This window comes from Cervus canadensis, chromosome 10 (genome assembly GCF_019320065.1).
Source record: "Cervus canadensis isolate Bull #8, Minnesota chromosome 10, ASM1932006v1, whole genome shotgun sequence".
Taxonomy (NCBI): domain Eukaryota; kingdom Metazoa; phylum Chordata; class Mammalia; order Artiodactyla; family Cervidae; genus Cervus; species Cervus canadensis.
Window position 1 is genome coordinate 24,419,894 of NC_057395.1, and position 15,556 is coordinate 24,435,449.

The window sequence follows — 15,556 nt, forward strand, 5'->3', positions numbered from 1 at the left end:
CAAGGAGAATTCTTTCTTCTTTTCTTTTTATTGCATCTGTTTGAGATGATGATGTTGACTAAACCTACTATGGTAAACACCCTACGATACAGGTAAGTCAAACCATCATGCGGTGCAGCTTAAACTTATACAGTGATGTATGTTAATTATTTCTCAAAAAAAACTAAAGAAAAAATAATAAATCCCTAACAGTAATATTATGAAATTTATATTTTCTTACTGCTACCCAAATAGTAATATGCCTCATCATGGCTAAAAGAACTACTTATAAGACTGCTATGGTTGCTAACATCAAGACTGTTGTATGTGTGTGTGTTAGCTGCTCAGTCACATCCGCCTCTTTGCAAACCCATGGATTGTATCCCACAAGACTCCTCTGTCCATGGGATTCTCCAGGCAAGATTATTGGAGTGGGTTGCCATTTCCTTCTCCAAGACTGTTGTACAAATTTGTTTTAAAAGATGTTATCTAAATTACATACTTTTTAAAATCACCACTGTCTACCTTATAGGTAAAAATTAGATTAAGATATTTTAATCTAAACAGTATTTTGTATATACTGCTATGTATATAATAAACATAAATTTATACATACCTGTATTATAAGGGTTTTTGCATAATTAAGAATGGATCTGCAAACAGCCTCTGGTATTGAATAAAATGTATATTCCTGCTAAGGATAAAGGTTGGTGAAATGATCAGTTCTTTTCTTATTAAATGTGAATAATGAGTTAATTTGAATATAAATTAAAAGGCTTACCTTTGAATCAACTGCAATCCTTATGTGAGCTGTCACAGGGATGTCTTAAGTAGAAATGTTTAGTTCTTTTTGAAATAAATTTGTGATAGTTGAAGATTTATGATGTAACTTTGTTTTATGCAACTTTTTATTTTTTAAAAAAAGGTTCTCCAGAGATAATCCAAAATCAGAAACATTACTGAATGTAACTGCCAGTGAAACATATCTCTAATTTGCATTTTAGAAAACAAAAATAGTGTTTTGATTTAAGGAAAGAATGAAGGGGGAGGAAGACGATAGAGGCAATCTTCAGTATTCGTGATCGGTGGGTTGTACGGATTGGGTGGAAAAAACTAAGGGACAGAAGCCTTGAATCCTTAAAATTCAACTCTTTCTCTTCAAAGGAAAAAGTTCTTGCTGAAATAGAACACCCATTTAAAGAGCAAACAATGGATAAACCTTAGGGAATAGGGCAAAACAAAGTGTCTCTGTCTCTTACTCCCTAAACAAATTTTTTAAATATCAGATAATTCTGGTTTTTGAGCTTTTGACAAAATTCATTCTCAGACTGTATGCTATGATTTTATCTGCAAATTGTGACTGTATATAGGTACATAACGAAGACAGCCAAATACCAGTGAGTTTAAAACAACCTGCTAGCTAAACACTTCCCAGAAATCAATGCTACATAACTTAAAACATTTAGACACATAAATTTTGGTGACTGTACATGAAACACACAAAGTAGACTTCTTGTGAAAAAGTATATGTCTTGCATATTTGTTCATACTTTTATATAATATAAATGGTTGCTGATTTTCATTCGTATTTCCCCTGGAGTACTTAACATTGAATTAACTTATTTCTAGAAAAAATGCATTTTGACACACTTCATATAATAAAGAAACATAATTACCACTTTTAATAAGTACTCAACACCTTTTGGTCCCTAATATGTTTTGAACTTCTGCTAGTTTCAATTTTCTTTTCCAAGAAAATGCTATTAGTGAACAAGACGCAGCTTTCAAATTCAAAGCAACTTCATATGTAAGTGTTTATTTCAGAAATTAGATGCAATATGCCATTTCAACAAATATCTAATTTAAAATATGAACTCTTGAATACACACATTGAGCAAACATGAGATTTCTCCAGATACCTAACCTTGTATGTATATTCTGTATGATTACTCACCACAAAAAATTAACTGATAGGCTTTAACATTTACCTATACAAGTCCTATTCTGGAAAAATTTGAAGCTGAGAATCATTTAAAATGAAATAAGACACTGTTACAATAACATCTCTTAATAGCAATGACTATTATTTCTAAATACACAATTAATTTATTTAATTAAATTGATTTGCTAGATAAGCCAATTTACTTGATAAACCGATTAAATAAACTAAAAGTGTATTCAGAAATACACAGGCATAACTCAGAAATATTGCATGTTCGGTTCCAGACCAATTCAATAAGGCAAATGTCACAACAAAGAGAGTCAAATTTTTTGGTTTTCTGGTGCATCTAATGGAGAAGGCAATGGCACCCCACTCCAGTACTCTTGCCTGGAAAATCCCATGGACGGAGGAGCCTGGTAGGCTGCAGTCCATGGGGTTGCTAAGAGTCGGACACGACTGAGTGACTTCACTTTCACTTTTCACTTTCATGAATTGGAGAAGGAAATGGCAACCCACTCCAGTGTTCTTGCCTGGAGAATCCCAGGGACAGCGGAGCCTGGTGGGCTGCCGTCTATGGGGTCGCACAGAGTCGGACACGACTTAGCAGCAGCAGCAGTGCATCTAAAAGATGACACTATACTGTCATTTACTAAGTGTGCAATAGTGCAATACGTCTAAAAACATGTTGTTGTTGTTGTTTAGTCGCTAAGTCATGTTTGACTCTTTGAGATCCCATGGACTGCAGCACGCCAGACTTCCCTGTCCTTCACTATCTCCTGGAGCTTACTCAAACACATTCATCGAGTCGGTGATGCCATCCAACCACCTCATTCTCTGCCGTCCCCTTCTCCTCCTGCCCTCAATCTTTCCCAGCATCAGGGTCTTTTCCAATGAGGTGGCTCTTCACATCAGGTGGCCAAAGTGTATCTACCTTAATTAAAAAATACTTTATTGCTAAAAAATGCTAAACATCGTCTGACAATACAGGGTTGTCACAAATCTTCTAATTGTTAAAAAAAAAAAAAACATTATCTGTGAAGTGTGAAAAAAGTAAAGCACAGTAAAAGTAGGTATGCCTATAGTCACTGCTATTAATGTTAGGCTCTTGATAACAGTGATGAAATCAAAGGGAAGCGATTCAGTAGATGAACCCGGCATATTTTCTGAGGATACCGAGTACTGCTGGCATTTACAGCAATAAGAATACTTCCAAGTTGTCCAATTTCACTTTCTCACCAGAAATAAAAGTCAGGGTTATTACATCACTGAACAAATGGTCACCTACGTTACTGATTTGTTCCTGAGTCCTCTTGAGCCTCTGTAGTTCAGGAGTGTCTGTAACGATGCTGAAGCCCCTCCCTTTGCTTTCTTCAAAATCTCTTTTGTACTTGACCTAACAAAATTAGGAGTGAAAGAAAAAAAGAAAGAAAAAGAAAAGTAAACAAAAGAATCATAAATCCCACTCAGGATAGTCAGAGGCCATATACGCTGCTAAAATTGGAGGCAGCATCTCCAGGAACAGCTCTATTAGCAGGTGATACAGTGAATAGCGAGACTGCTTGGTTTGTGTCCCAACAACCACTTTGTGGCCTTAGGTAAGTTACTCAACCACTCTGTGCCTCGGCGCCATTTTAATTCATAAAATGATGATAATGACAAAAATAACAGTATTTAAATTTGTTGTTTAGTTGTTAAGTCACGTCCAACTCTTTTGCAACCCCTAGGACTATAGCCCACACCAGACTCCTCTGTCTATGGGATTCTCCAGGCAAGAATAATGGAGCGGGTTGCCATTTCCTTTTTCAGGGGATCTTCCTGATCCAGGGATCGAACCTATGTCTCCCACTTGGCAGGATGATTCTTTACTTCTGAGCTGCCTGAAAGCCCTAGTATTTAAATAACGCTATTTAGTAGGTTGAAAGATAATATCAAATGTCTTAGTTCACATACTGAGCCCATAGGAAACAAGCAAGTGCTCCATAATAGTTATTATTATCATCATTAACAGTTGTACTAAAACTGAAAAATAAACATGGAAAGAGAAAGCTAAATCTTCTGGTCCCATGGCTTGTTTTGTCAAAGCATCATTTTGAGCCTGGACTGTGCTATGGATGAAGGAGACATACAACATTATCAGAGCAGCCCTGTCCTAACAAAGTTTTCATTCTATTTCATAAGGCAAAGCATATGGGTATGATTATACAGTGTTGTACTGCCAAATGTTGAATATGTAAATGCTTATGGAAATATTTATAAAACAGGCCACACCTAGAGATTAAAAGGCTTCAATTCAAGCACATGCCCTTGGCATACTGTGTACTGAGGTACCAAAGTTTTTTTCAGTCTTTAAATATATTTCTTCCTAATTACAACCCAGTGAGGCTGAATTTTACAGTTTCCTCAGGGAGCTAGAACAGCCAGTGTTTAATCTTACTAGGGTCCCATCTCCTATTATGAGCATAGTGACAATAACTATGACACCAGTTAAGTATTCTGCTTATTAATGACTTGAGATGGTTACATCACTTGAACTGTTCTTATTTCTTTAAAAGCCTAACTAACAAGAAATATGGAAACATATTTTTGATAATTCATTTAATCCCCATTTTCACATTCATAATTACCAGCTTCTAATTAAAACATGTTAATAATTAATGTTTAGGGTAGCTAATAAAAATATGTTTTCTGCAAGTGTTACTTTCTATATAAATTTGGAAAGTCTCCTTAGCTGAGCATGGAATGACTGTTTTTGTTGAGTCATGTTTGTTTTTAAATACTCAGTTCTCTCAGGCATTACTGTCCTTGAGGCTACTGAAATTCTCCTTTATCTGAAGAGCTTAAAAGAAAAAAAATAAATTCCAGATGACAATAAGTAAAAAGATACACATACTCTCATCACTTTTAGTCTAAGAATATCTAATTTTCCCTCCACATTTTCATTTAAATGTCTAAAAGTATTAAAATCCTTACTTTATTTCCATAAGTAAAAGGTCAAATAAACTGCATTATTTTTCTGCTACAGAAAACGCTGAGTGAGATTAGCCTTCTAACCCTCAATCTCCCAGCATGTGTGAAGATGTGCACGGGCACATTCTCAGGGTTTTGTGCCTAACTAAGCAGGGCAGCCATTTAGCTTTGCTTGAAATAAACACTAGGGCACAGAGCAGTAAAATAATAAAAGTAAGAAAGATGGCAAAGTTACAATAAGAGCAAGGGGGGAATGACGAAGTAAGAATAAAAATCTAGAAGCCAAGTTCTAACATCCTTAACATCCATTTCAGAGAAGGCACAATCACATACTCTTTTTGTGATGAGCTTGGAAATTTGTTTGTTTTTTAATGGCAATTTCCAAAGGAAGAACTGAAAAGAAAAACCATTAAATTCCAGAATCATAGCTTTCAAGTTAATTACAATTTAAGAGTCCTTTCCACATTCACGAGACACATAAGATTCATCTGATTAGGGCTTGCCTCGTTAAGTGATTAGTTTTAAAGAATATACAATTATCTCCATAATTGATTTGCAGAGTTTTTAGATGTTTAATCCTTTTTTAATGGAGTGACCCACAACCATGCTCAGCACCAATGCAAGCACCAGTCCACGCAGTAAATCTTGACAGCTCACAGGGAGCTTTTGAGCCCTTCATCAGTCCCTCTCTTTTCCACACTCTCAGCCACTTATATCCTATCTCTCTACTTAGGGCTAATTTTAAATATTATATCCGATGGTCTGCCAGGTATGCATAGTCTGATCCTGAGAGACAACTGGATACAAAAATAGCAGATGCCAGGGGCCGGGGGCAGGGGTTGCAGGGTAGGCTGTGGGGAATGGGGAGGTAACTGTGTTTAACGGGGACAGACTTTCAGTTCGGGAAGGTAAAACATTCAGGAGATGGACGATGGTGAGAACTGTACAACAGCGTGAATGTACTTGGTGCCACTGGGCTGTGCAGTTAAATGTGGGGAAAATAGCATGTTTTATGCCACATTCACCACAGTAAAAAATTTTTTTAATTAAAAAAAAATAGAGCTCAGAGAACAGAGAGAGGGAGAAGATTCCTCTTTTCGGTTGTAGATGTCTCCTTTGTCCTCACAAGATGACCCCATCCAACCAGTAAGCGCCTGCACTCTGCCCTCAGGAATCAACCCATACACATAATCCAGTGTGTGTCCAAGAATTCCAGACCTGGGACTGTGGTAGAAACTCATGGGAAAGGGCTACTCTTTCTCCATGGTCTGGCTCATTTCGTTGTTGTTCAGGATTGCTGTTCAACCCCACAGATGACAGCACACCAGGTTTCCCTGTCCTTCACCATCTCCCAGAGCTTGCTCAAACTCATGTCCATTGAGTCAGTGATGCCATCCAACCATCTCATCCATCTCATCCATCTCATCCAACCTCTCATCCTCATCCAACCTCTCATCATCCCCTTCTCCTCCTGCCTTCAGTCTTTCCCAGCATCAGGGTCTTTTCTAATGAGTCAGCTCTTCACATCAGGTGGACAAAGTATTGGAGCTTCCCCTTCAGCATTGGTCCTTCCAATAAATATTCAGGATAGATCCTTTAGGATTGACTGGTTTTATCTCCTTGCAGTCCAAGGGACTCTCAAGAGTCTTCTCCAACACCACAGTTCAAAAGCATCAATTCTTCAGCACTCAGCCTTCTTTATGGTCCAACTCTCACATCCATACATGACCACTGGAAAAACCATAGCTTTCACTAGACAGACTTCTGTTGGTAAAGTAATATCTCTGCATTTTAATATGCTGTCTAGGTTTGTCATAGCTTTTCCTCCAAGAAGCAAGCATCTTTTAATTTCATGACTTCAGTCACCATTTGCAGTGATTTTGGAGCCCAGGAAAATAAAGTCTGTCATTGTTTCCATTGTTTCCCCATCTATTTGCCATGAAACGATGGGACAGGATGCCATGACCTTCACGTTTTGAATGTTGAGTTTTAAGCCAGCTTTTTCACTCTCTTCTTTCACTTTCATCAAGAGGCTCTTTAGTTCCTCTTCACTTTCTGCCATAGGGGTGGTGTCGTCTGCGTATCTGAGGTTATTGATATTTCTCCTGGCAATCTTGATTCCAGCTTGTGCTTCTTCCAGCCCGGCATTTCACATGATGTACTCTGTTTAGTGGGCTGTAAAATTGAAGTTGCTGGCCCTAATTTGGCCACTATGCAATGATGATGAGGCCAACACAGAGGCAAGCAAAACCCCAAGAGTGATTCCCGACATCATTCAAGCACCTGAATCTAACTCTTTCTAAAGCCAAACGCACCAGGCTTACCAGATGAGTGAGCTAATATCTCTCTCTTCAATAACCAAAAGGATTCTGATTAATATGCCACCACCACCATGCCTACAAGGTATACACATGAACAATAAGGTTCCCAGAAATACTGACATGTGAATTTCTCCTTGTTTATTTCTATGCTTTGGTTCTATTTATGACACATGACTTAAGAGTTTATAAAAATAGGGGATCGTATCAGAGAAAGAGCCTAGACTTAACATTCCATCCCTGTCACTTAACAGCCACCTCCCAGGCCTTCTAGCTTCCATAAGCCCAAATTTCCTCATTTTTAATTAGAGAGCCTGGTAATTTCTTAACTAATAAGGCTGTAGGGACTGAATGAGATAAATCACAGAGAGGAATTTTAGAAGGTATGAGGCGTTTTTTGTGTGCAAATGTCCAGTATTATCATAATACTGGTTTTGCCTGACTTGAAAGGATTACCTAATATCTGTCATGAGACATCAAAAAGAACAGTTCTATAACAATCAGATAGATCATGGTTAATAAAGCCAAATGATTCATGTCAATGTATGGTAAAAACTACCACAATATTGTAAAGTAATCATCCTCTGATTAAAATAAATAAATTTATTTTTTTAAAAAAAGAATCAGCTATTAGTTTACATTTGCAAATTATACTATTATTCTAGGATAGATACTTATTTTTTGTTGGATTTGTATGAATGATCAGACTCCTAAAAGACACCTTGGATGTGTCATCTGGTGACCACACAGGTGAAGATGAATCCTGAACCCCATCTGTGCAGGTGCCTCTCTGCCAAGAGGCATGCCACAGGCTCTGCAAACCTGTAAGAACTATGTGAAGAGGGCTCTCATAAGATCACTCAGAATTCCTTGTCACTGACAGAGTGATTCTTACCCTCAGCCCCTGGGAAGCATAATGCATTTGTTCATTAACGCTCAGCACCAGTGGTGATGCTCTGTGTGCTGGACGGGTCTTCCCCAGGGCTGAGTGTCACGGTTTTTCACCTCCTATTAGAGCAGTTCACCCTGAACTGCAATCACAATGGAGTCACAGTCCCTGCTCTAGACCGTGTAGAACTCAGGGACAAGGGCAAACTTTTATGAACTTTGTGATCCAAAATCGTGGCATAGCACCTGACCTGTGCAAGCTGATTAATAAATGATAAAGAAAGGGAAGAAGGGAGGGAGCAGAGGAGAAAGAAAGAAAGGGAGTAGACACAGACAAGGGAAGGTGGCCCAGATCTAGAGATCCAAGTGCTGTATTCAGTCTCTACGTCCAGTTCTTTGCAATTCCTTGGACTGTAGCCCACCAGGCTTCTCTGTCCATGGGATTTTTCAGGCAAGAATACTGGAGTGGGTTGCCATTCCCTCCTCCAGGGGATCTTCCCGACCCAGGGATCGAACTTGCATCTCCTGCATTGCAGGTAGATTCTTTGCCACTGAGCCACGTGGGAAGCCTAGAGGTACAAGAGGAACCTCCTATTTGGGCACTGAACTTGGTTCCAACTGGCTGAAGAAACAGGGAGAGCTGGGAGATCAAGCTAAGAAACACAGATCTAGATCTGATATGGAAAGAAACTGCCATCCATAGTGCTTATCTTAGTCCATCTGGGCTGTTATACCAAAAAATGCCATTGACCAGGTTGCTTATAAACAGCAAAAACTTATTTCTCACAGTTCTGGAGGCTGAAAAATCCAAAATCAGGGTACAAACAGACTCACTGTCTGAAGAAAGGCTGCGTCTTTGTTCACAGATGGCCATCTTTCCACTGTAGTCTCACATGGAGTGGGGGATGAAGGAGCTCTCTGGGGTCTCTTCCATAAGGGCACCAAACTCATTTATGAGGGTTTCACCTTCATGACCTAATCACCTCCCAAAGGCTCCACTTCCTAACATCATCACATTGGGGATTAGGTTTAAACATGAACTTTGGGAGAATAAAACCATTCAGTCCATCCCAGCACTCCTATATATTAACTCACTCAACATGAACTCAACAAGTATTCACTGAACCGCACAGCAGTTGCTATTACAAACTCCTGCTCTGTCCCTTTTCTTTCCTTCAGCATTGGATTTAAAATTATCATCTCTGGTCTCTTGTCCTCTATCCTGTTAAAAAGTATTTTGTAACGATTCTACAAGTAACAATGGTGAATTATTCTAAGAATGTCATTCTCTGGAATGTCGTCCTCAAATATTAACATATTTAATCCTTTGTTCATTCAACAAATACTTACTGAGCAGCTACCATGAGCCAAGTACAGTTCCAGGGGTGAGAACAACACAGCAAAGGAAACAGTCAATGACCTCGCCTTGTGGAGCTTACGTTACAGTGGAAGAGAAAGAAAAGACATGAGATTTATATAATTTGAATAAATGGTACATGAGTGGTAAGTGCTAAGAGAGAAATAAAGCAGAAAGTGAGATGAGAAGGGTCAGAAATGCTACCCTTTTAAAGAGAGCAATTAGGGAAGGCCTCAGTGAGGTGACACTGAAGTAAGATCAGAAGGAAGTGAAGGCTGTAAGCGAGCAGGAACACGCTGGACTTCTGCTTTAACAGGCTCTTTCTGGCCACTGAATTAACCCACTGAAGTGAGCAAAACAGAGGCAGGAGACCAGCAAGAAGGCAGGAAATTTTGGTCCTCTCTCCCCATACATGCATGTTCATGCCCTACTCTTTATGACCCCATGGACTGTAGCCCACCAGGCTCCTCTCCCCATGGGACCTTTCAGGCAAGAATACTGGAATGGGTTGCCATTTCCTCCTCCAGGGGCTCTTCCTAACCCAGGGGCTGAACCCACATCTCCTGCTTGGCAGTCAGATTCTTTACCACTGAGCCACCTGGGAAACCCCCCTCCCTCCCCAGTTGTCCACTATTAGAGAATGTTCCAGGACCACAGAAGTCAGGGAGATTTCCTGGGTCCAGCCTGAGAAGCTGGCCTCCTTGGGAGACCTAGCCAGGTGAGATGCATCTCTTGTCAGAAATGGCAGGAAGGACCCAGGAAGAGGGAGTACAGAGTCCAGACAAGGCTGAGTTCAGCGAAAGGAAATGCAGTGCCTGGGAGGCAAGGCAGTTTATTTCCCGTATGCTGATCCCTTCAAGACTAAATAAACACATCTTGAAAATGCATTCTTAGACTCAAATGATCCATGTTGTTGTGCAGCAGAAACTAACACAGCATTGTGAAGCAACTACACTCCAATTTTTTAAGAATAAACTAATTATACTAAATTTTAAAAAATCAAATGCAAGAATATACTCAATGGGCAACATGAATTGCCATATTTTTCTTCAGAAGTATCTTAAAAATGTATTTCAAATACGGAATGCTACCTGCTATTGACATGCTACATACCCATGTAAATAAATATGTACACATGCATACACACACATTTCTCTTCCTGTATTATAGATCAGAACCCTACATCAAGAACCAAAAGACCTAAATTTAAACCCTAATTCTGTCCTGTGATCTTTTATAATTTGTTCAGTTTCTCTAACACTCTTCATCCTCTGCTATAAAATGGAAAAAGAAAAGGGGAAAAAAAAGTAATGTACTACATAGTGTGTGGAGGGTTAACATAAATAACATGGAAACATCAAGCAGGGACATGCCCGTACTAGGTCATTGGCAAATATTAGTTTACTCCTTCTTAATAAATTTCAAAAATGACCTTTATTGCTTATGTATGATCGTTTCTGCCAACATGTGCGTGCTCAGTGATATTTTGTGTTTGGAGTCATCAGTAAGTAACACTCACAAGTTCAGACATAGAAAGAGCCTAGAAACCAGGGCGGTTTGGCAAAGCTTAAGAAAAAGGCTCACAATGACTGAAAAGGAAAACTTAAAAATCAAAACAGTGAACAGAGCTGTCAACTGAATTATTTGCTAATTCTGAGATATAAGTTCTCTCCCCCAATGCCATAATTATTAATCTTGTAACAAATGTAAATAAATGAAGAAAATGAAAATGACTAATGAAAAAGGTCATTCTGAGGCAGAAAATCATTTCTGATGAAAAAAAAGCCAAGTGAACCAGAGACTGGTAAATTGTTGAATGATGAACCAAAAGGAGATTAAGTGAGATCAAAGATGGACATGTCCTACAGTTCAACAGCTCTACCCGCAAGTATGTTTCTCTCTAAAGGAACCCTTGCCCATGAGCAGCTAGGAATATAGACCAACATGTTCAATATAACACTTGTATTATCCAAAAAAAAATGCAAACAACCTAAATATCCATCCACAAGAGATGAATAAATTATCATATATTCATAAAATATAATATTACCCAGAAGTGAAAATAAATGAACTACAGATACATGGATCCATATGGCTGAATCTCAGAAACATTTTGGTGAAGGAGAAAACAAGCCAGGAATACACACATATGGTGGTAAGTAAATGGGGGAAGAGATTCAATAAGCATAAGATCCAGAAGAGCTGTGAGGAGACCTGATCATGGAAGGATGCCCTGGGAGCTTCACTGTTCACGTGACATTCAAGTTCTTCAGTTGGAAAGTAGATCCATGTGCAATCCTTTTATCATCAAGATATAAAACTTAAATAGATGCTCCATATATTCTTTTGTACTGATCAAACATTTCACAATAAAAATATTTTCAAAGAAAGCAGGGACAGAGTTTTAAAACCTCAGATGGATGGGGGAAGCTGAATTTACCAGAGGATAAAGAAAAATCATGAGCAAGAAAACAGAAAAAGAATCTCAGAGCCAGGAATCAGCTGATACTTTCAGTTAGCTTACAGACCCAAGGCTTGGGTTTTCCCTTAAGTGGCCAGTGACCTAGTCAGCGGCCGTCGTAGGCAGAAAGTAAGTCTTTCTAAGTTTCTTCGTCTTAATGAAGCTGTTTTACTAGGTTGGCAAATACTGAAATGAAGCAAAAAGGCAGGAAAAGAGAACTTGAGAGAGGATTAAAAAGATTCCAAATGTGGATTAATGAGCAATGGTAGCAGTACAAGAGGATTCTTGCTGAATCACAACAGACCAGAGGGCTAAGAAGAATCCAGGGGCAGAAGAGGAAGCAAAAGGAGAACATTATTTAGCTTTAAAGCAGCTTACCTTGTCTGAAAAGGTTTAACTGAAGACTAAAATCTACAGGCATATTTATGACTGATTCATATTATTCTGTTCTTTATCTCACACATTTTAAAGTCTCCATCTGATACAATAAAATTAATGACCAGTTTTATGATCTTTCATGCCACGATGGACACTTTACTTTTCTTCCAGGGGAGACTGGGAGGGTCAGGTCATTTTCCAACTACATACAAAATTCTTAGTTTGATCTGCAAAATTCACCACTCAATTATGTACCATCTTGTATAGTTCAGTAGATTTCAAAGTACTGGAGAATGTGTACCATATGCTTCTTCCTATCTCATCACATTCTGCTTGGTGCTAAACATATATTAAAAGCTTAATAACTATTTCATGATTGATTACTATCCAGTTTTGTATTTTTAATGTCTAAAATGCAGAAAATTGGCTAATCTTGCAATGCTAGTTGGGAATAAAACAACTACGAAGGAAAATCTGATTAAGACCTTTTTTTTATGGTGAAGTTAATTTTAACAAATGTTAAGTCAAATAAGCTCAAAAGTGAATTTGCTTTCTTATAAATTAATCTCATAATTTGTAAATTTATGGTTAATTAAATAGAATTAAAATTTTAATTACCTTTTTACACATAATTAAAAGGCATTAAAAATAATTTTCATATCTAAGCCTTCAATTAGCTTTCCACTCTATGTGCAGAGGTACTTACTAAATAATTACAGATTTGTTAGTATTCTAAGTATATTCACAACCCAACTTCATCAGTTTTATAGTTCCTGTACCTTAAAATCACTAAAGTCTAAATTTTATTCTAAACAAATACTCTGAATACATAATAAAAAGCTCATCTCTTAATTAATTTCTCAATAAGCTAAAAAAATTTAAAATCACCCCTAAGACACTAAAGTGTAGCTTAGAGGTTAACAGCCCTCTAATTTTTACAAACTCCACTTCTTAATAGTTGTGTGACCTTAAACAGGTTTAACCTCTCTAAGCCTCAGTTTCCCCAAGTGCAAAATAAGCATAATTGTGGTACAACACTGACAATACATTTGTGAGAATTAACTAAGATGATGATAATAATGCCTGCCATCTACTAACTCTCTATTACATCCAGGCACTGCAGCAAGTGTTTATACATCACAGGGGCAAAGCCAGGGTGGGAAGGCCGGCAGGTCATGAGAGCGCAGCACTCAATTCCCGTAAGTTCGTGTTAACTCACAGCACCTTAGTATCTAGAGGACGCTTCCTACTGCATGGGCCAGCACCATGTCACCTGTACCTCAGGGCTGCTTCAGTCCTTTGAAGATCAAAATAGAATGTGAATAGATAAACAGAAATGAAAATATGCTTTATCTATATCATCTTCAGATAAATCCTAGCAGGGACACAATTTAGTGCTCATTTTTATTGCTGAAGAAAGGGAGTTTGAGGAGGTGACAGAGCTAACAGGAGGCAGAAGTCTGTCTCTGGCATCTCCCAACATTATCTTTCAATCCATCAGACAATGAAAAAAATGCCAAAATGAAAAAATCCAACTGAAGACTTATATTAATACAAACAATGTCCTATAAACAAGCAAAGAGGAAAGCAGAAGTCATTGAATATTTCTTAGTAGAGGAGCCAGAAGATCTGCATAAATTAAAATTTTAGGCAATTCATTATCCGTAATGGAAACTGCGGTGCCATAAAAGGGACAAAAATTATCACCCCAAGTAAAGTTTATTGCAGTTCCTGTTTCTCACCCAAAATGTGTTTTCAGGTATTTCTTTTGAAGGAAACAATTATTTGAATTTTCTATTACTGAGGACCAGGCCAGGGAGGAGAAGGCTGTTGCAGGGCTGTGGTACAGGCAGACCTTGGGGATACTGTGGGTCCATTCCAGATCGCTGCTATAAAGCAAATACCAGCATAAAGCAAGTCCCATGAATACAGAAGTCATGTTTACACTACACTGCAGTCTATTAAACATGCAATAGCATTATGTCTAAAAAAACAATATACAAACTTTAATTTAAAATAGTGTGTGTTAATTGCTCAGTCATGCCTGATTCTTTGTGACTCCATGGACTGCAGCCCACCAGGCTCTGTCTGTGGGATTTTCCAGGCAAGGATACTGGAGTGGGTTGCCATTTCCTTTTCCAGGAGATCTTCCCGACCCAGGGATAGAACCCTGATCTCCTGCACTGCAGGCAGATTCTTTACCGACTGAGCAATACTTTATTGCTAAAAAAACTGCTAACCCATCCTCTGAGCCTTCAGTGAGTTGTAATAGTAACATCAAAGATTACTAACTACATATCATCATAACAAATACAATAATGGAAATGTTTGAAATATTGTGAGAGTTACCAAAGTGTGACATGGAGACATGAAGCTGAGCAAATGCTCTCAGAAAAAAAATGGTGTCAACACACTTGCTTGACATGGGGTCACCACAAACCTTCAATTTGTAAAAAACTCAGTATCTGCAAAATGCAGTAGGAAAAAAAAAAAGCACAATAAAAAGAGGTATGCCTGTAGTGATGGGACTATTGGTTCAAACCAAAAAATCATATCTACATTGACAGAGAAAAATGGTGTGCAAAATATATACACAAAATGCATGTTTCATCAAGAATCTCACAACAAAGAAATGTAACTAATCTACCAAACTCTGCCTATGAGTTATGGATTACTCTGGGGAGTACATTAAGTATTTGGCAATGATGATTAACTTTTCCAGGAAACTAAAGTACCATCCAATTAACTATTCAGGTACTAAAGAAGCAAAAAACAATTAATATTCTAATACCTGATTTAGTCCTGAAGAGTAATTGACTCACAGATTCTGACTCTTGCTGATTTATGTTTCCCTGTTATGTTTTAAATAACATATAATAATTCAGACAATTCATGAATTTTGATTTCTGGACACGTGTTCTCTTAACTATTAATCCTTTAGAGAGAGCCAGTTTCATCCCATTACATGATTATGATTTTTTTTAAATACAAACAGTCTAATTCACACACACAGTAGAATTTTATTCAAATTATTTTGAACCAGACGATATCATGCAAGGTTAAATTAAGGAAAGGATAATAAGTTACAAAAGGGAACATTCCTGTGTGCATATTCTGATTTATAAAATATTAGAAGCTGGGGCAATTTCCAGTTAGGATAAAGGCAATTAGCAAATCGGTCATTCAGAAAAGAAAGCTACCTTCAAACTACAGTAAAGAAATGAAATAAGGATAAAATCAGGAACCAAGAAAATGTAAACAAAGAG

General features: G+C 37.9%; 1 protein-coding gene and 1 long non-coding RNA gene across 3 annotated transcripts in view; both read right to left on the minus strand.

The window, feature by feature from the left end:
• Nucleotides 1-2,349, minus strand: part of LOC122447953 — a 52,039-nt gene extending 49,690 nt beyond the window's left edge. Inside the window, exon 1 of the long non-coding RNA XR_006271462.1 lies at nucleotides 596-2,349. This is a non-coding gene — a long non-coding RNA (uncharacterized LOC122447953). The remainder of the gene's footprint in view (nucleotides 1-595) is intronic.
• NEBL (nebulette) overlaps nucleotides 1-15,556 on the minus strand; it is a 380,361-nt gene that overhangs the window by 182,243 nt on the left and 182,562 nt on the right. For both annotated transcript variants that reach the window (XM_043478745.1, XM_043478744.1), the window contains exon 4: nucleotides 3,207-3,314. In XM_043478745.1, the coding sequence (XP_043334680.1) occupies nucleotides 3,207-3,314 (108 nt within the window). The remainder of the gene's footprint in view (nucleotides 1-3,206; nucleotides 3,315-15,556) is intronic.